Source organism: Durio zibethinus, chromosome 12, assembly GCF_047325235.1.
Source record: "Durio zibethinus cultivar Kanyao isolate XHJ-2024 chromosome 12, ASM4732523v1, whole genome shotgun sequence".
In the NCBI taxonomy this organism is placed as follows: domain Eukaryota; kingdom Viridiplantae; phylum Streptophyta; class Magnoliopsida; order Malvales; family Malvaceae; genus Durio; species Durio zibethinus.
In genome coordinates, this window is record NC_143173.1 from 26,242,196 (window position 1) to 26,263,066 (window position 20,871).

At 33.9% G+C, this 20,871-nt stretch overlaps 3 protein-coding genes across 9 annotated transcripts; 1 reads left to right on the plus strand and 2 right to left on the minus strand.

The window, feature by feature from the left end:
* Window positions 1–3,391: 3,391 nt before the first annotated feature.
* On the minus strand, window positions 3,392–5,354 carry LOC111297022 (uncharacterized). Its single transcript, XM_022891553.2, has one exon. The coding sequence runs from the start codon at window positions 4,938–4,940 to the stop codon at window positions 3,651–3,653; it is 1,290 nt and encodes a 429-aa protein (XP_022747288.2). The 5' UTR covers window positions 4,941–5,354; the 3' UTR covers window positions 3,392–3,650.
* Window positions 5,355–8,170: 2,816 nt separating this feature from the next.
* LOC111297858 (uncharacterized) lies at window positions 8,171–11,224 on the plus strand. Of its 2 annotated transcripts, none has more exons than XM_089741523.1 (5): window positions 8,171–8,631; window positions 9,008–9,047; window positions 9,132–9,292; window positions 9,374–10,114; window positions 10,838–11,224. In XM_089741523.1, exons 1-5 carry the CDS (start codon window positions 8,416–8,418, stop codon window positions 11,057–11,059), a joined length of 1,380 nt encoding a protein of 459 aa, XP_089597649.1. In that variant the 5' UTR covers window positions 8,171–8,415; the 3' UTR covers window positions 11,060–11,224. The 2 variants fall into 2 exon arrangements, with proteins under 2 accessions (XP_089597649.1, XP_089597650.1); XM_089741524.1 differs by having other exon boundaries at window positions 8,298–8,631; window positions 10,785–10,960.
* Window positions 11,225–12,312: 1,088 nt separating this feature from the next.
* On the minus strand, window positions 12,313–18,954 carry LOC111296438 (RNA polymerase II C-terminal domain phosphatase-like 2). Of its 6 annotated transcripts, none has more exons than XM_022890740.2 (16): window positions 18,481–18,954; window positions 17,921–18,391; window positions 17,333–17,543; window positions 16,917–17,074; window positions 16,754–16,824; window positions 16,547–16,652; window positions 16,363–16,452; window positions 15,572–16,117; window positions 15,432–15,489; window positions 14,878–15,011; window positions 14,735–14,788; window positions 14,379–14,475; window positions 14,011–14,168; window positions 13,762–13,934; window positions 13,274–13,350; window positions 12,313–12,701 (listed from the first exon to the last, which is right to left on the minus strand). In XM_022890740.2, the coding sequence occupies exons 1-15, from the start codon at window positions 18,748–18,750 to the stop codon at window positions 13,308–13,310; spliced, it is 2,640 nt and encodes an 879-aa protein (XP_022746475.2). In that variant the 5' UTR covers window positions 18,751–18,954; the 3' UTR covers window positions 12,313–12,701; window positions 13,274–13,307. The 6 variants fall into 6 exon arrangements, with proteins under 6 accessions (XP_022746475.2, XP_022746474.2, XP_089597646.1 ...); XM_022890739.2 differs by having other exon boundaries at window positions 15,572–16,126; XM_089741520.1 differs by lacking the exon at window positions 13,762–13,934.
* Between the last annotated feature and the right edge of the window lie 1,917 nt (window positions 18,955–20,871).

Consider the following 20,871-nt stretch of genomic DNA (forward strand, 5'->3'; position numbering starts at 1 on the left):
ATTTTTATATCAAATACGATACGATACGAATATAATATTTTACTCGCCAAAATAACACAAATTATTAAATCTAATTGTTTGTTGCTGATTTCCAATGCGTAGTCCAAGCTAGAAAATAAACGTGGTTGTGATTATACATGTCATAATAATGTAATGAAAAGTTCGAATTTTCAAACCAGCATCTAATATATATATATATATATATATATATATATATATATTACAACATATAAAGTTACATGATTAAAATTACTTATGAGAATGTTTAAGTGGATAATCTCTTTTAATGACACATAGTATAATATTTATATTATTTTTTTATCAAATAAAATATTTTAATAAATTATTTAAATTAAATATTTTGGATAATTATTTAAATTGAAATTAATATTTATCTAAGATTGAAATTTTTGCATAAAATTTGAATTCAAATATATTAAATCATAATTTATCTTTTCCTTTTAAAATTAATGGCAGTTTCAAATATATATATATTTAATAAAATTTTATTTTTTGTCAAATAATTCTATTTAACAAATTATTTAAATTTAATATTTTTAGATAATTATTTAAATTTAAATCAAAATCTATAAAAAATTAAAAATTATTTGATAGATTATTTAAATTTAATACTTTTAGATAAGTTAATGAATTATTGATCAGAAAGCATGTATTTTTAAAGTAATAAAAGCTTATATCTTTATATGAAAATATGAGACATTTGAATGCCGATAAAAAAATTACATAAAAATATGTTTTTGCTTTGAAAACAAATATAATGTTTTATTTATATTCTAATTCAAATATGTTTATATTATATATTTGGTTAATTTATTTGTTTCTCTTTAGTCCATAACTTTTTTAAACTTTGCTTAGATTGATTATAATTAACTTTTTGTATTATATATTTTTTTTGTTTTGTTCATTTCTTCAATGTTTTTATTCTTTATTAATTTATTAACATATTTGCTTTTATTATTGTATATATATTTAATCTTAACAAATTAATATGTAAATTTATATTCTATATTTCTTTTTGCTATACTTTTTATTATTGAATTTCTTTGTTAATAATGGATGATAGAAGAAGAATAATGATCACTACCATATCTAACTCATAAAAATACTATCAATTATGTTAAAAATGATTAAAAATAAAACAATATTTCTAAAAAAAATGTTTTTAAGCATAACATAAAGAATTATTGTTTTCTTTTTATCCAAAAAATAATTTTATTTTGTTGACATATATAAAAATAATTGTTAACTCAATATATTTGTGTAATAATTACTTAAAATATATAAAAAATGAGAATTAATAAAAAGTAAATGATTATAACAAAATTAATAATTATGATTTGTTGTTCAATCAAATATATCTACACCACCTAATCAACATGACAATAAAAATGATTATTAATTTTAATTATTTAAATATTGATTATTAATTTTTTATGAAACAAAAAAACAATAACAAAATTTTTAGTATTTAATAAATAAATTGAAGAAAATATTTTTTAATGAAAAAAAGATTTTTATAATTCTTGAAATTTACAACTTCTTTTAGATAAATAATATCATTTATAATATATTATGTATAATTTATCATTTAATTGGAGCTTAGCATTAATAAATATATGATTATATAATAGATAAATAATTAAAAAATAAAATTTTAATTTAAAATGCCGTACATTGTACGGATAAATGCTAATATTCTAATATAATGAGAAAGTGATTGAGACATGCCCGTGGTTTCAGGTAGTTAATAATACCATTAAGAGATGGGCAGGGATCCCATGGGCTCGGCTTCATAATTGGGAGGTATATATGAATTCTAGAAATTGAATTACAACTCCTTGAGAAAGTAGTTAGAATAAATTTTAAATCTATAAAAAATTTGTTAGAACTAAAATATAAAATTGATATAAATATTTTACATTTGTTTCCATTTTATTTTCCCCATTTTTAGTTTAGCTGAAATCAAATTTCTTAATTTTGTTAAGGATGGCCCTACATTCCCTTATATCAAATATAGGATGTGATTAGCATTATAAAAAATTCAGGTTGATTCTCTCCCTATGCAGAGCTTTTATACATTTGTTACTAACTAATTTTTAATTGCTATAATGTTCATAGCATGTATTTTCCTTCTTCAGCTGAGGAAAGAATTTTTTGTGGCTCAGGTATAACTATAGAATGTGACAACATTGCTTAATGCTTTTTTTTTTTTTAATCATTTGGCTATTATTTTTATACTATATTTGAAATTTCTTCTATAGAATTTTTAGTACATTTATTTTATTAATATTTTTTGTTGGTTTCAATTATATAATAAGCTGAATAGATTCTGTGTTTAGCTTGTTTAATTATAAAGTAATCTTTCAACCGTTATCTAATGTAAATCCCTGTAGAAGTCAACTTCAATGCTTTCCTGTCACCGTAAGCCATTCCATTAAATAATAACAACTCAAACCCGGGATGATCTTCTAAATTCTGGTTCTGTCATCTAGCAGTTTAACTTTTTGGAACAAATAGTAGCACAAAACAAGACATTCCTATGGCCGGCTCTTACTTTTGTTTTTCTAGTAGTTTTATGCATCTTTGTTTCATTTTTCATTTCTTCTGTTGTCCTCATTGTGTTTCTCCATAAACAAGAACTGTGTTTTAATTCATTCATTTACTGATTGATTTTTGGATAAACAACATTTTACAGTATGATATCATCGGAGATAACAGAGGAACAGGAGGAAGAGAACCCTTATTTCATCAATTCAAGAGCTCAGAAGGAAAGTATCAGACGGATAATCCAGTGTCAGAAATTTTTGTATTGGTCTTCATCTTCATCATCTTCCCTGTCTTCTGCAGCTGCTTCCAGTTCCTCCATTTCTTCTTCTCGCTGAAGTAGCGGTTTATTAGAATTGATGAAAAGTGGAAGCATGTCTCTGAAGAGATTATTTGACATGGAACATATTAGTTTGCTAACCCATTTTGAGAATTACAGTGGCTCACCAATTATAAAGTCTATAGCCTTTTGGGGAAGTGAAACAGAAGGTGAAGTACGAGATCCTTGGGCATCCATCAAGCAGACTGGTTGGTTTAATAATTTGGAGATTGATGGGCGAAGTGATTTTGCTTCAGATGGTAGTTTCATGGATAAATACTTCAGCTTCAAGAATAGGAAAACAACAAATAGTAACCGTAGATTGAGCAGGAAAAAGTCATTTAGAAGGCTTCCAGGATTTAGATTCAGGTTGAGTTTTAGAAGGCTTAGGATCATGATTTGTGGTAAAATGTTCTGATTTTACTCCACAGCTTTTGCAATGACATTTTGAAAAGCTTTCAAAGCAAGCAATCATTTACAGATAATTACATTTGCAATAAGAAAAAGTTAAGGAAACTATTTCTCTCTTTTCCTTTTCATCTATATTTAATTTACATGTGGAAGAAGAATTACAACAAGAAGAAAAAATGGAATCAGACAACCAACGTAAGTCTTGGAAAGAAAGAAAAATCACAGCCCTTGAATTGGGCCTTTTCAGGCAACAAACTGTACAAAATTTTGACACTGGAGACTCTTGCAATTTTGCCATAGGAAGATCTGTTTTGATGGAAGAAGCTTGACCATCTTCAGGCTGGAAAATTTCCTTTCAAGAACTATATATATGTTTACACAAGAGACAGTGCTCTGACATTAATCTTCCCATTACACTTCCCTCTTCAACCATTAGTTTGCTACTTTGCTTATTCCAGAGATGTACTCCATAGGTTTGGCCATTTAGCTGATGCGGCTTAGCTTCTACCCATCTTGAGCCAGCTCTGTCTTTAGGCATCTTAAAAAGGCTCCCTATTTTAATCCAATCAACAGGATAAAAGGCCATTGGAGGCAAGATGGTGAAATTATAACCAGGTCTTCCTTCCACTCTGCGAACTACTCTGGAAACCATATAGGGCCCGTTATGTCCCCATTTGTTTCCGTCAAAGGTTAAAGCGAATTCCTCCATGAATTTGAATAGAAGTGGATGGTTCATATCAAAGACCAGAACTGCATTGTTCAATCTTGTCCAGTTCTTGGACACCACATCAATGCTTTGTGCTCCGATTGTATTCTTTAGCCCTTTAAAACTTTTCAGGACTATGAAGTCCGTATCCAAGTAAACACCTCCATACTTGTATAAAACTGCAAGTCTTATTAAATTAGATAGATTCTGAGCCAGTGGTATCTCACCGGGGTCCTTTTTCCCACTCTTCATTTCATCAAACCAAGCTTTACCCGGTGTATTCTTGAGCAGAAATGGCAAGTCCGGCGTGGTTGCAAGCACTTTGAAGCCACGATCAAGTAGCGGTTTCAGGATCCTGTAACCTTGTTTAGAGTCCATGGTTCTTGATAGAATCATCAAGCAACCATGAGGATGGGCTTTAAAAACACTTTCCACAGCTACGATTTCTCTTCTTCCAAAGGACCCTGCCGATGAAATCCACGTCATGAAGAATTGAATATCACATTCCTGGTTGAAGAATTTCAGAACTCGACCATGAAACCTCTTTGTCAGGTCATCTGACCTGAAAATCTCAAATTCGGGCAGTTTTCTCCTGAATCGCCCAATTCTGCGTTCTTCTCTAACACCCGAGGAAGAAATTACTAGAGAATTCTGATTGTCACTATCAACTTGAATGATCTTTTTTTGTTTAGAAACATTCAATGGTACAGAAGGAACATCCGACTTGATTTTTCTTATAACTTTTGGAGTCTGTAACACTTCAGAATCTTCTTTTTCAGTGAAGGCAGCAGATGGCAGCGACATGCTAGAAATGAGACTGTCAGCAAACATGAAAAATATTAGAAGAGCAAGTAGGATTATAGAGATTACAGGCGATTTGGCCCGGCTAACTAACCGATAACCAAAAATTTCAGGAGAAACTACTCTTTTCACTGCCATGATAGTAGAACACGGAAGGGCTTGAAACTATCAGAAATTCAGAATCTCAGAAAAGCAATTAGACCGCCCAAGTTATAAACCATTCATGGTGGTCAGACCAAAGAGATTATTTCAAGTATAGACAGAGGCACATTCCAATAAAGCGGCTCTACCATAGTATAACATTGTATATGACTTTCCCTTCTTTACCTTGGCTGATATTTGCCTTTTTGTTATTCTTGGGTCAAAGCCTGCCGTGGTGATCCGGGTTTGATTGAACAATTCTAAATGCAATGTTTTTATTTTGTTTTAGTCATACATGGAACGTTTGAAAAGCCCGCAGCGTGACTCCAGGGATAAACCAGTTTGAAAATAAGTGATGTGGTGAGCATTTTCTTTGATCTTTTCTTCTTATCCAAGGCATCCTTTTAAGGAGAGGAACATGTTTTATAGTATTGGGACCCTTTTACTTCTGTTAGTTATTCAACAATTTAGTAAGATTTATTATTTTTTGGATAAATAATTTTTTTTAATAGAAATGAACAAGTACTGCTATAGAGAATCAATTACTTGCAATAATAATTCAATGTACGAAAGAATTTTAATATGTCCTTGAAATTATTGTAGGAAAGTACTATGGGTTTCTGACTTTAGGAATGAATTAATATTTGAAAATCAATGTACTTCCAGAATATGACTGGATCAAGTTTAATACAATTATTATTATTATACAAGTCTTACCTGATTTCTTTACTTTTTTTAACGATATTTAAGTCATATATCCAAGTGGCTAATTTATTCCAATGACTTGCTGTGAATGATAATGATTTCTCCTTACAATTGGTACATATGAGAGGCAAAAATCAATATCTATACATTGTCATATCTTACAGCAGCACAGCAAAGCCTAAATTTCAACGTTTAAGTCCCAGACGATGCAGGTTTCCTTGTATAATTTATTAGTATATAATTACTATTGGTCCCTAATTAAATTTTTGGTAGATGAGAAGTCACTGTTGAACTATGTATTGTAAAAATATTTGTATTATTTACAATAAATATCCAATGTGAGTTATTAAAAAAAAGAGAACCCCATCAATTATTATAAAAATAGTCATGGATCATGGGGCCATATCGTCTAATTATGTATTAATAATTATGATCAAGCCATATCTCAATGTCAAAGTCTTTATCTCTAAACGATTATTATAAATTATTATACATAATATAATAAAAAAAGACAGTTAGTTGTCAATCAAAATTCGATTCTTGTGAAAAGTATTAAGAGTAAAATTTTGAATTATCCATCTGAGCTAAGGTAGCACGCCTTTTGTATCATTCAAGTAAATGATCTAAGTCCAAAAAAATACTTAAAAAATACCCATAACATGTAAAAATATATATATCCAAATATATAGTTTAGCAAATCAAATGCCATTGGTGCTAAACCATTGTTCATCCTAGCAACTTGTTTTCAAGTTGAGCCCACATGGCACTATCAACCAAATTATTATAGGTTTTGTTTAGATGCTTTTCTTTTTTTATAGGAAACAAAATAAAAGAAATTGAATGTTTGTTTCATTCTCTTTTCATTTAGAATTTGAATGAAAAGAAATTTAAAAAGAAAAAAGAATTTGAATGAAAAAGAATAATTTGGTATGTGGAATCTGGCTTAATTATTGTGTTATCGACTTTGAAATTACCATCAAAATGGCGACCACAAAACTCTTCTCTGCAGAAAACTTCAGGCAGCCAAAAAATGACGTTTACATTGACTGGTTCAGCTACAAAAGTTAAAGTCCGACATTGTAATCTAGAGGAAACCATGAAGAAGCATTGTTTTCAAATGTCCAAAAGTTTGATCCTTCTTAGTTATTACACCGAGTTTGATCAGTTTCCGATACAATGGGATATGCTTGTTTTTCAGGGTAGACGACTCTTAGCCTTCGGGTCAACTCGCCATGGCCAGTCTGATAAATTAGGCTCCTAACCCATGCAGTGTTCAAGCGCTTACGATGTGGTCTGATAAATTCCACTGTTATTGGGCCAGCTACATAATTACAAGGCAGGTACTAAAGCAAAGCGTGGGTACGTCAAGTTTGGGCCAGCACAAGCCCATTGTAACCTACACAACCAATGAGGATAATATATCCTCCTGCAAAATAATTATTTTAACTTCTAAAATCAATGAAATCGACAAGATAAATGCCGTAGTCAATCTGTCAGGTTAAGATGAACAAACACGAGCCTATATTAAAGGAACCAACCTGCAAAAAAAAAGCAAGTTAACCGGATATTTACAGCCAAAGAAAGAATCACATTGTTTATAAAAGATAAATAAATTTCATTGAAGGAACACCTTGCGGCCAATTAACTTTCTTCAGCAACAAATAGTTTCTGCAGGGGCAGGTCTAGTTCTTTTGGTTGGTCACATCACAAAGAAAGTAGGAACAGATGAAATTGAAGAATGGTCTAAGCAAATGTAAAAAGGCTTGCAAAGATTGATGGCATTGGTGGTGGCATATATAGTTGGTGTTGAGACTTTGGTTTAGCTGCTGAAAATTAGACTCACCTGTCGTGTGCTGAAATATTGCCAAGTGAGTGGATGACTATGACTATTGTTGTAAAGAAACAAATTGCTTGATATCAAAGACAAGTTTCTTGGATTGAAAAGCTGAAGTAATTGAAAAACAATAGTGTCTTGACTCTGGAAAGAGAATCAAAGTCATTAGATTTATGGCTTTCCAAATTTCCACTGAGCAAGCAAGCCCTACCATCGGTGTTCCTGTCAAGCTGGTCCTTTTGTGATTTCTACTAGGATACGAATGTCCTCATTGACCCATCTTAGTAAAAGGAACTCAGAACTAGGTTGCGAACCAATTCTGGGTTGGACTGCTTCAGTGAAGACCTTAAGTTCCAATAGCCAACTTCCCAATGTCGATAAGTGAATTAATATATCAACTTCTCAGGAATCTTGCAATCCAATTCAAGAGCTGAACAAAAAATAGATGAACTAGATATAGTCCATTGAATGGTATCGAAGGCTGGGTTGTGGAAGTGGATGGTGTTAACCAAGCTTTATTGGCTGGACCTGGACCGTGAAATGCCTCCAAAACTCGTGGCCCAGAGCAGCAGAAATTTCTATATTTTCTTGGCCACAAATGGAGGAGCACCTGGAAGTCAATTAACACAATGAGACAGATGTCACCGCCATCTTTAAATCGAGCGCGGGGATCAAAGCAGGGTCTCTTGAAATGCAAAAGCAGTTGCCAGTTTGTTGAGAGTCTTGAGACTCGAGATTCTCACGATGGAATGATACGTGTCAAAATGCCACGTGACAGCGGATCCGATACCTTTATCCCAATCCGTTCAATATTTAGAGTGTAGAGAACCACCAGAGGCAGATTACTGGGTAAATCACTGTTTTTTTCATGAACAAAAACTGAAGCTCTAGTGAAAGGTATAGCGAGAGAGTTACGGTTTGAAACCGGAAGTGATGAAAACCTTGACGAGTTCTTGCTTCAAGGCAGTCATTGACAATAATAGAGATAAAGGGTCTTCTTGTTTTAAGGATCTTTCTCTTGGTAGAACTGAAGTATGCTTATTACCTTCAAAAAAGCTTGTTAGAATCCGGTTCCTGCATTTGCTTTCTGTGCAACACAGGCGTCTGCAGCCTGTTTTTTCATCTTCTTCTTTGTCACCAGACTCACAGGCAGGTTCCTTTTTTCTCTTTTTGTTTTTTCTTATCATTTCTTTAAGTTTTTTTTGGTGTTTTTTTTTTTTTTTTTTTTTTTTTTACTTCTGTTGATTTTGAATGGTTTTGTTTCTGGAAACTTAAATTCTTTTCGTTTGTTGTTGAGGAAGCTCGTTGCTTGATTCCCAAGTTTTCTTTCCCTGTTACTGCTCAATACTATTATATTTCTTCCCTGTGATTTCCAAGCCAGTGTGGCAGTGACTGCCTTAAATTATGCGTTCATGGTTTCTTTTACAGCCAAATGTATTGCTTCATTTACAATTTCTTTCAAATTCAAGAGAAAGACTAACTTGTATTGAAGTTCAGTTTCAATTGGTAAATTTTCTTCATGTAGGTGGACTTGGAGACAGCAAAATCTCAACCTGAAGAAGAAAGTAAGATCTTCTAGCCCTTTAACTATTTGTCTATTATTGGGCATTCTGAATTTTGAGTCTCATTTCAGCACCTCTGATTCACAGATCCATCAAAGACTACTCATGTCAAATTCCAGTTACGGAAAGAGTGCTCATTTGGCGAGCATTTTTTCATAGTAGGGGATCACCCTATGTTAGGCTTATGGGACCCTGAGAGTGCTATACCACTGACTTGGTCAGAAGGACATGTTTGGACACTAGAGCTGGTAAGGAGGAACTTATGAAGAATGTGAAATATTCTTGTTGAAGGCTATATTGATGAGATCTCTTGCTTTATGCTTGCTCAGGATATACCTGTTGGAGTATCAATCCAGTTCAAATTCGTTCTGAAAACAAGGACGGGGAACCTTTTATGGCAACCAGACCCTGATCGAATATTTAAATCCTGGGAAACTGAGAATACGATTATTGTTTGCGAAGACTGGGAAAAAGCTGAAGAGCAGAAAGTAATAGAGGAAGAACCATTAGCTAATCAAGATGGACCTCTTCTTGATTCAAAGATGGCAATCGTTTTAGAGAACTTGACACCTTCAAAGAAAGAACTAGTCTCTGACATAAATCTGCTATCAGATACTGATAGTATCACCTCTCCTGGAAAGAATCCACTACAAGCATTATCTGAGGAATTGGCCACTGGCACTTTTGCTCCACTAGAGAAGCCGATGGCTATTGTTGCAGAGAATATTAGTTACCCAACAGAAGACTTTATCGCCAATGCAAACAATGGAGTGCTTGGTGTGAAGAGAACGAACTACCTAAATGATGAAGCTTTGGCTATTTCAAATAAGAATGTTTTGGTAGCAGAGGACTTTGGAAGTACCAGCAGAGCAGAAACAGTCCAGAACCCCGCAGCTGCAGATGTTGAGCTAAATGTGGTAGCAAATGAAGGTACTCCTGTTTTAGTACCTGGCTTGACTCCATCTGCAACAGTGTCAACTGAAGAAACAATGTTGGATGAGGACGAGGAGAATAGTACCACTGATGCATCAATTGGAGTTATTGAAACTAAACATCACAAATTGTCAGAGGTAATTGCCTGATGAGTGTGTTATTCTGTCTTTTTTTTTTTTTTTTTCTTTTTCCTCTCTTCCATTCCTCTAGTACTATCACCTAGCGAGAAATAAAACCTCATCATATCCATGAACCTTCTTCTGTGTTAAGAAATCCCATACTACAAAGTTTCAGCTTGTATCTTCTTGAGATGATGTGTAATCAGCAATGCAGCTCTTTCAATCCATCATCATTGATGTTTTGTACATTAATCATTAAGAAGACTGGTATATTAATTATCACGAAATGGGACAAGAAAATCCTTAGCATATGAGAATAGATAAGTGGAATCCCCGCCCTCCTACTTTTCACACACGTACTTATATTTAAAGAAAAAAACTTTGCTGCATTTGAGAATGTTCAATCTAAACTTGAACTTCACTACCTATACCTAACTTGAAGGATATAATTATTTTAAGCCACAAATGATGCAATGTTGCATTTCCAGTAATTCTAATGTCTGATGCCAAAAATGTAAAGGAAAGCCTTTGCTGCTTGAACAGGAACAGAATTATCAATTACTTTCCCTTTTGACAATCTGTGATACTGTGATAGATTGCTGGTGTGCGGTGTACTTTAGAATCATGGGGTTAAGGCAATATCTGATTCTCCTCTTGAAAAATTTACCATGGCTGTTGGTAATTGCAGGTGATATTTTTATATCTTTTCCATATTTATTTGACTACAAATTAATAATTCAGTTAGATGAGAAGCAAGAACCTGAAGGTGAACCACGGGAAGAAAAAACAACTGCAGTACCCGATGATGAGGAACAGCTTGACAACCATCATATTCAGAAGCCCAAACTAGTTAGAGAAGAACAGCCTGACCTGGAGCCTTTTCAAAGTAATGTCTTGCAAAGCGATGTCCAGTGGGGTCGTAAAACATTACAGAAGCTTCTGAAAATTTTAATGTTTCTATAGATAATCTAGACTTAAACTGGATATTCTCAAGTCTATGAAAGACTGTTGCCATCATGTTTCGTTTGTGTTAAATTCTAAAAATGCCCTGGCAAATAAAAAATGTAGGTTAGGTATTGGTAGGGGTGTTGGTATGTACATACAAAAACTGCTTCCTTGATTCTGTTATTGCTTCTTCTACTCTGTGAGATTCCCAGAATTTTGTGCTATTTGTTTTAGTAAGTTTTTTAGACCAAGAATCATTTATATACGCCTAGTAGAAGTAAGTGCTGGACAATTCTGTTCGGGGCAAATCCGGATGTTCTTAGTTCAAATGCTCTGTTTATTTCTGATCTTTTCCAGGCGTGTTTGCTGATATGTTAACATTCAAAACCAGGGAAAATAAAGTAATTCTGTTATAATTTGTTTATGAATCTTCACAATATAGTTTCATATCAATCTTGTTCTATTTCTGCTATAAAACAAATGAGCATAACATTATTATATTTTTTTAACCATTGGTGATATTGAGAGCTCAGACAATAGGTGAAAATGATTGTAAGTGGGGAAATATCTTACACATGAATTAAGGCTTCTTTCAGTAGGTAACCTCGAAAGGAGAGTCAAAGATGATTCCTAGAATTGCTTCCCATCTCAAAATGCAGCTAGCATTTATAATCTGTCACTGATCCTCTGAGTTCGAGCAAGGCATAATCATCATAAATATCATTGAGGTAATTGAGAACGCATCTCAAGAGGGCAAGGCCGTTGCAGAATTATCACTGCATTGATGTCCTGAAAATTGATGCTCTTTATTACTAGTATAAATTACTAAATGACAAAACCAAAGGCGTGCGTCAAGGAGTGCCTGAATTGCCTGCATCTTTACTGTCCTGCTGCTGAGACAACATGTTCAAAACCCAAGCCAGATTCCTAATTGGGATGGCAGAATTCACAACCTTCGAAGTCCATCCATTTTCGTTGTCCACTCCATACTCGAGCAAAAACTAAAAACAAAAAAAATACCATAACGCACCAACAATGTAGTTCTTAACCAAAGAATTATTAACATTTATCATAATCACACCACAATCATTAAATCTCTCAAAATCTTGTAAAAATTGTTGTTTAATAATGCAGCCTTCTTCCTATTTTCTGGTTTCAGGATATTTGGGATAATTCTGCATAAATTTGTGCAAGAGTGTGAGTAAGAAATGCAAGATGGAGACCACCGATTGGATTATCTGGCACTGGGAAATTTTAATCGGTGGATCAGGTGAAGAAACTAGTCTTTGATCATTGGAATAGTGGAATTTATAAGATTAGATCGTTACAATATCCAAGGACAAGCTATGCCTTTGATCATATACAGACCAGGAAATGACGGGGCAAAATGACAAAAAACGGATTGCCCATATTTCCAAAAGAGAAATAAAATTCACATCAGCATTAGTTAACTCCAACCCAACAAAGATTGGAATCCGCACTTCTGCAATCCTAAATTTGTTTCGTCTCAAAACCCTTCTGTGCAAAATCATTACTTCCTATTCTCATGGCTTTTCATGAAACAGGATGCTCATTTTTAGGTTGCAGTGAGGATGATAGACTTCGTAATTGATGCGCAACTTCTTCCTTTGATCGTTTGCTTGGCATAGATTCAGACAATCTGGTAACATTCAGAAATAACAAATGTAAGTAAAACATCCATGTCTAAAAGAACCAAGCTCAACAACAATCCTTTGATCCTAGTACTTGTTAAATAGAAACAAACAAGGTATGAAAAGACAAAGCCCTTTCAAGAAGGAAATTTCCCACAATAATACCGAGTTCCAGTCTGAGGAAGCTTTGTAATAGCAGTCATAACTAGAGATAAAAATGCAAATAAGCTGCCCAATACTGGCAAGCCGTACTCAAAATAAAAAGGAAATGATGTATAAGCCATGCAAACCATGAGGTAAGGACAAAAAACACCCAAAAAAAAGGAATTCCATCATCCATGTAGGAATGCATATAGGAAGTACGTGCCCCTTGAATGTAAAAGGTGACATGCAAAACAAAACAAGACGTAGAATACAGCACTCAAATAGATCAAACTCAGTCAGGACTCGGGGGGGTGAATCCTACTTTCCAAAAATTTCAAGGGTAGGGGTCTGAATACACCCTTCAAACAATTGAGGCAAAAAGAAATCCTACATATTACTTTAGATTCCCCTTGACCTCAGCCCCTTCTTTTGTTACCTTGGTGAATTGGCACGCTTTTGCACTGGTTGATTTACCAGACTGGATGAATTACTCCCAGGTTCCACTTCAGCAGCCTGAAATTTATTTATCAATTAAACAAGTGGTTAATCTGTGCCAGTTGAAATCACTAAATGCAATGGTTCCTGATGATTAAGGAAAAGAACAATAATTATTAAAACCACCATTTTAAAATCTGATTTCAAGTGTTAAGAATCTTAGTCGCCCTCAAATCGTGCCCCAAGCAAAATCAGATGAATGAACACTCTCCAAGTGAATACATAAATCAACTCATTTTGCTAGACAAATTCATTAACACACTTGCTCATGACAATTAATTTTCAGGTGACTATAAAAAATGTAGAATTCACATTTAGCAAAATGTGTCCAGGAAATCAACTTTTAAGAAAGAAAATAAATAGCTGAAAGTATTAATTGGGAGTACTTGGATAATGGGTAGAGACTAAGGACTGACACCAAGTCCTTACCTCTTAAAACGATAAATTGAGCCAGTTAAGGCAGCAGTAGCAGACATGAAGCCAGCCCACTCTACTTTCAGTGTTTTAGCCGTCACATCTAGGTGAAATGCAAAATCCAAAGAGGAGTGGTTTCTCTCCAGATAACCACTACATCTTATCTGGAAATTTCTTGCCCACATACCCTTTATCCAAGCATCACCATTTTTTAACGAAGAAATCAAATCAAGTACTGAAAGAATCGTCAATCAGATTCCCCACCTCAGAAGTATTATCTTTGGGTAACCCATCTTCTCTTGGGGCTTCATTTGATGCAGGATTCGCATCCCATAGAAATCCATTTTCAGTTCCAAGAGAAAGCTTATTGAAATCTCTATCCACAGCTCCCGAACGTGGTGCTATATATGCTACATATTTTTCTGAGAAAACGTGTATAAAAATAGTCAGTTCCTTCCTGCACCTCTTCTCAATCTCATAGTTGAGAAAAACACAATCAACCAGAAGAATAAACTAAGGTACATGTTCAAACCTATCATATCGAAACTAAGGTACATGCTTCAATCAGTTTTGAAACAAACTAACTCTTAAAATAACAAGAACTGCAAGGAAATGACCAAGAATAAACTCACCTGCTAAGTTATGAAGAGCAAGCTCAGCAGCTTGTTGCTGAGCATCCCTCCTTGTCTTGCCCATTCCAACACCAATCTTCTCTCCCGTGAATAAAACCTATATAAAATAAGCCAGCAAGAGAAGCTGGTTTCTCAAAAGACATAAAACAAATTGACAAACTACAATCAGGGAAGTAAGGGAACAAAGGGCATTAGTGCAAGCTGGCTTCTGGAAGAAATACATGTCAATCTCCCCCCGCCCCCCCAAAAAAACAAATAAAGCATTTCACATTTAAGAAGACAAACAGGGTTGAAAACTCAGATCAATCCAGAAGAAATTCATGGATAATCAGCAAGGAAATATAGCTTTCACTGACCTCAACAGAAAATTGCAAATCCTTACTGGTGCTTACCACAGATCTGAACTCAACCTGTAGAGTACAAATGGAAAAACCACTAAATGGACTAAGCAAGGCAATCAAGCTTAAGTATATATAAACTTGCACCTAAAACAATGTACCTTTGAACCACATCTTCGTCCAATTTCTTGTAGAACACTTATTGACAAATGGGAGGGTAGAAGATTTAATTTTCCACAGTCAGACTGCAATTCTCTGCTAACAGAAGCTACATGATTCTGAGTACCACCAATGTCTGCAAGAGAAGTCAAACAATCATTAATTGAATTCAGGAACCAGTCCTCTAAAACAGTCTTAATTCCAAATAGTAATAACAATGCATGTCCATTCCAAATCTTGGAACCATGTTCTTGTCCCACAAGATTTAAATTAACACCAAAAACAAAAAAAAAGGCCAATTCAACTGTTCCATTCCATGTTCAAACTCTTCTACCAGCAATGGTTTTTCTAGACAACTTTTTTTTGTTTATATGTGTCTTTATATAATTTAACGAGCATATTCCATAGCTTATCCTACATGCAGAGCACTTGTGGTTATTCAAAATTCAAACTACTTTACTAAGTAATAGATTCACAAGACCCCAAGCCTGCTTTCCATAGCATATCATGCAACAACTGCCTGAGAAGAAAGAGATGGAGCAAAAGCTTCACATACCTGACACATGACCTGCACGCAGAACATTCTGCTTTGGTGTCTCAAGTCCAGCACGTGCCTGAAATATACAAGATTAAACCAGATATCATTAAGGATGACACATTTTATATGAGATAAATATAAAAGAATTTTGAACAAACCTCTTCAACCTTCACTTGGTATGCATGTGATGGTAAACCAGTGGAAACAGAAACTGGTGCACTAGGAGAGAATCCTCCTAGCTTATCAGTTTTTGTTGCATCAGATTCTAGAGCAGAGCCTGATGATTGATCATTTAGATATGCTTTGTTCATGTTTTCTTCCACCAACCAACCTCCCTGAGGCAGTGTTGACGATGAAGATATCTGTGTGGGTAATTTAGATAGGAGTGGAGATTGGACTGAGCTCTGATTCCTTGAGTCTAAACCCTGTTTTGTGCCAAGGGCTCTTCTCTTCATGTCATAATCACTATCACTAGTGTTGCTGTCTCTTCTTACGGAAGTTCCAAGCAAGGTAGGAGGCGAAAGCAGACCAGAAGCTCCAAGCACACTAGGCATAACCCTACTCTGGGAAGGCAATGGTGCTGTTGAAGATGCAGGCCCAACGATATTGGGAACAATTGCAACAGGTGGCTGAGAGGTGTCAGACCTCAACAGAGGGTTAATTGTTACTGGATGAGTGGAAGAGTCCAAAACATGCTTCTCCTCCTGAATAAACTATAGATATTATAATAATGAAAATTAGGAAAACGTGTTAATAAAAATAATAAAAAATCCAATATGACACACATCAATATAAGCAACTAAAAAGAATGAGCACAGCCAAAAGAAGACAAATTGACACATAACTGCCTCACATGTATAGTTTATCACTTGCTTTAAGAGCATATGTTCTGACCAAGGTCTGTGACATAAATTCATATTCATTCACCATATATTTACCTAAAACTTACCGATTGATTAAGTCTCTGCTCAACTTCAGCTCCATTCATTCCTTCATTAATAGGAGCACCATTATTCCCATTTGGAGCAAAACCAGCATCCTGCAAGTTAGTGATAAGTAAATGCTTTGGATACAACTAGGAATTCAAAGTTTCTCTCAATTAATTAATCAGCATATACTGCCAATTTAAGTACCTCTGACATCAAGTAGTTGCTCACATCAGGAGCAAGTGGCAGATTTACCACCTCATCTTCATAAAAAACTTCAGATGTTTTCCGTAATACATTCTCATCAAACTCTCTGGTAAAAAGTAGAACCAGAAATTAGAAATGCAAACATGAGAGGTGATTAGGATGGATAGCCATCTACAAAGATTTGACCCCACAAAATTAATGGCTTACTTGAAAAACAAACCCCTGACATTGCATGCAACATTTCTTGCTACACAGAGGACTGGAACCGCATTTGCTGTCTAATAAAGGGGGAAGAAATTTTGCCAAAAAAAAATCAGAACATAAAATCATATCTCAATAAGTTGAATTACAAAAAAGGCATTGCATGTACCTCAGCCTGAGGAGCATGATATGGAGCAAACGGAGGAACTACGTGAACTCGAGGCTGATCCTTATCCTCCCAGACCTTTGAACGGTCATCAATTACCATCGCCATTTGTGGATGGCACTTGCCATCTCGGAACACATTTAGCAAAGATTTCCTGGAACCTGCAAAATTAAAAACAAATGGACATTACAAATTTGTAAAGTAGATGGGAATGTGGCCACCAGCAAGAAAGGGAGACTAGCTACTACTATAGGTTCGTTTTCTGAACCATCAGTTTTCAAATATGCTAACAGAAAATTCAAGAATCAGCAACTTAGATTCCAGAAAATAGCAGAATTACTTTCTGGAGTTTCATCTTCAGCATGATAAGGAATCAATACCCAAGAACAAAAGTAGATATTTCAAATTGTTAGACTTGCCAGATTTGACACAAACTACTCGGTCCCTAAGTTGCTTTGGAGCTATCAGATGTGCCTCTGGATCAAGAAGCCTCCACATCTCTAATGCATAATCTCTTTCGGCCATAGTACAAACATATACTTCAAAGCGTTTTCGTCCTTTCGCGGTCAAATAGCTTCTCAATTCCTCCCACGCAGGACGTAACCTCACAAGCACACTGGTGTCACGAATCTGAACAAAGCAAACTATTCATAAATGAGATAACATACACTGCTTCATATTCCAAATAGATGCCATAAATATTCATCAAATGCTCTGCAGAAATGTGATACATTAACTACTTATCATAATGCCTATATTACGGGATGATAATCAGCTCAAGAAATTCCATATGACACTCTTAAGTCCTAAGTTACAACAAATCCAGTTTAAATAGACCATTAAAAAGTCATAATTCTAAAACATCCAATAAAATCTAGTTGAAATATGCTTATCTAATTTTTCAATGAACAATCGTAGTCGATATTCACATATAATGAACACGACTCCACTAACATACAAACAACTAAATGAACACAGTACATCGCGTCAAGAATTCTTTCTCTAACCTCAGGATTGATACGAGTAAGAACAATATTCCTCTCTTGCAACCTAATCACGGGCCGTACAACCTTCTCATTGTCATCAGACAAAGGAGGAACCTCTTCCGTTTGAACCTTAAACACTTTTCCATTATCAACGACATAATCACTCTCCGTGTACTGTTTCAACAGCAACCGATCATCCATGTACCTTCTTAATTCAGCTGACATCCCCGAATGACGAATCGAATCAGTCTCCCGCGCAATCCAACCCCTAAGAGCTTCGATTTTATCCTCGAACGACTTCATTGTGTTGGCAACAATCAGCGTTTCGTCAAGATCGAAAACAATTGCGAGGCACCTTAAATTAAGCATCCCTAGGCAGGAATTGTACAGTCCTGAAGGAATCGAAAAGCACCAAAAGCACGGAAACTTCTTTTGTTTACTCGGCATTGCCACTAAGTGAACCTCCTCATCTCCGACCAAAACCACCGCCGTCTGAAAAACACAGTCAAAAACAGTTGACTAAAAACTAAAACATTGAAAAGTAATTGAAGTTTTGAGTAGAAAACGAAAGACAGGAAAACCTTGAATTCGTAAAAGCAAGAGACGTGGAGGTGAATCAAATGCGGTTGTTCGACTGGAGAAGAGGATTCGAGCTTGCAACGAACGGGAAATGAGGAAATCGTATAGAGAATAGAAAGAGGAATGCATCGTTCGCTGGTAGGGGAGATGCGGTGGATTCGAATTTCGTTGTTTGGGAATTGGAAATTCGTGTCCGAAACAGGTACAGTGTCCAGTTCTCCCAAACAAACGTCCCTGTGATAGACCACCGATTTAAACCCTAAACGACTCATTTAAAAAAAAAATCCACTTCGAACCGATAATAAAGTGATCAAGAAGAAATTTGAATGACGGATGGTAAAACAGTAAATGTGCAGAGTTTTGGGGGTGAAAGAGTAACCCGGGAAGTTTCCCTCTATTATTTTTCTTCACCTCTCACTTTCCCTCCCTTCTTTCGTTGCTGGGCTTTCGCTCACTCCTTCGCTATTCTAAACTACGGGTTTTTCCCAGCAAGCGGGTGGCCTCTATATTTATAGGAGCAGCGCACTGATCTTCTCATTTAAATAGGCATTGGGTTTGTTGAAATTGCGGAAATACCTGGATGTACGGTCCGCTTCCCTTTGGGCCGCGAAAATGCGAATGTAATCAAATCATCATGATTAAGTTCATTTTAATGATGGGACCACTGTTCGTGGCACTATATATGGCTTGTGATTTTCGAAATCGCTTTTACACCGTTTGATCTCCGTGGTTTAGCCATGTTCAAATAAAAAATTAGAAATATTCCTAAAATTTTCCATATGATTAACAAATTTCAAGGATCAGATAAATCCTTCACAACATGTGTAAAAAATAAATAAATATAATTAAAATTGGAATATAATAACCAAAATAACCAATCTTATTGAAGTTTACAAAATTTGCTTTTTTTTTTTTTTCATATATATATATATATACACCTCAAATTCAAAATATTAAAATTTACAAAATAAAAATAAAATATTGGAAAATAAGTTCAAATCTCTTATATTACATTTATATCTCATCTCCAAGATGTAAAAGCATATATGTTCAGTTTGTTTCAAAGAAATTCAAAAGAATGAGAAATGTGTTAGCTTTACCATAATAATTGGTTTAAGGAGTATGGATTGATGCTTTAATATTTGATTTTTTTGGTATTAATATTTATTTTTTTAATGAATCTCATTTATTAAAAAATATTTGATTTAAATAATAAAGTTGAACTGAAATTTTATTTATGATTCATTTGAAAATTCGATTGAAATTTTTTTACAATATCAAAAGATGCATTTTATGATTGAAACCCTTCAATCATATTTTCGAATAAACCCTTGAGATTATAAATTTATATCTTAACATATGCTATTTATTCCGTACAGATTAAAAAAAAAAAAGACAAAAACTTAAAAAGCTCAATTGAGCAATTGACATGCCATTAAGTTTTTAATGGTCCCATACTTTCCTTCCCAATTTTTTAATATAATCTTATGAACCCAAATAAATATGATATATATATATATTTCAGATAAAAAAAGCTATATACAAATAGAAATAATGGAATAAATTATATGACTTACGGATACCAATTTATGAAGGTTAAATTGATTTCATACATTATGTTGTTTGGTATTAATTTGACTGTTAAAAGCTACTTTAATTTTCCATGGAAAAAAAGTAGATGACACCATTCAAAAGTACAAGCTACCACTAGTACCTGCCTGATGTTCAAACATAAAGGGGTAATTGAATGGGTGGAATCATTTCAAATTGAAAAATAAATTCGAAGGCTGTAGGTTTGAATTATTTTGATTTAATATTTGATTTTAGATTATCAAATTTGAATTAAACAAGTTTAGATTGTTAAATTTTTTTAATCAATTTGGATTGAATGACTAAGAACGAGTGAATTTTTCAAAATTCAAATAATTTTTTCATCTTTTAATAAAAATACTACCAATATATATAAAAAATAAATTTCATTTAATAATTACATAAAAAGGGTTGAAGCAAGCTTTCATGAGAAAACAACCGATACATTTATGTCTTACTGAATGTTATAAATTACTACGTTAGATTAGATCTGTCTATCCATGAGAATAGTACAGTTCTAATTATGGATGGAAATATTTACTTATGAATTATCTGAATTATATAAAAATGTTTAAATTCAGTTTAATTATTATCAAATTAAATATGAGTGTTTGATTAATCAAATAATTTGAATTAAGTATTTTAATATATGTTCAAATAATTTGTGAGGTTAATCAAAATTTTAAATTATAATATATTTTTATTATTTTAATTAAAAATAAAATTTTTTATCAATTTAAAACTGAATTCAAATTCACGTAATCAAACTTAAAATTAAATAAACTCAAATAATTTAATTTTTA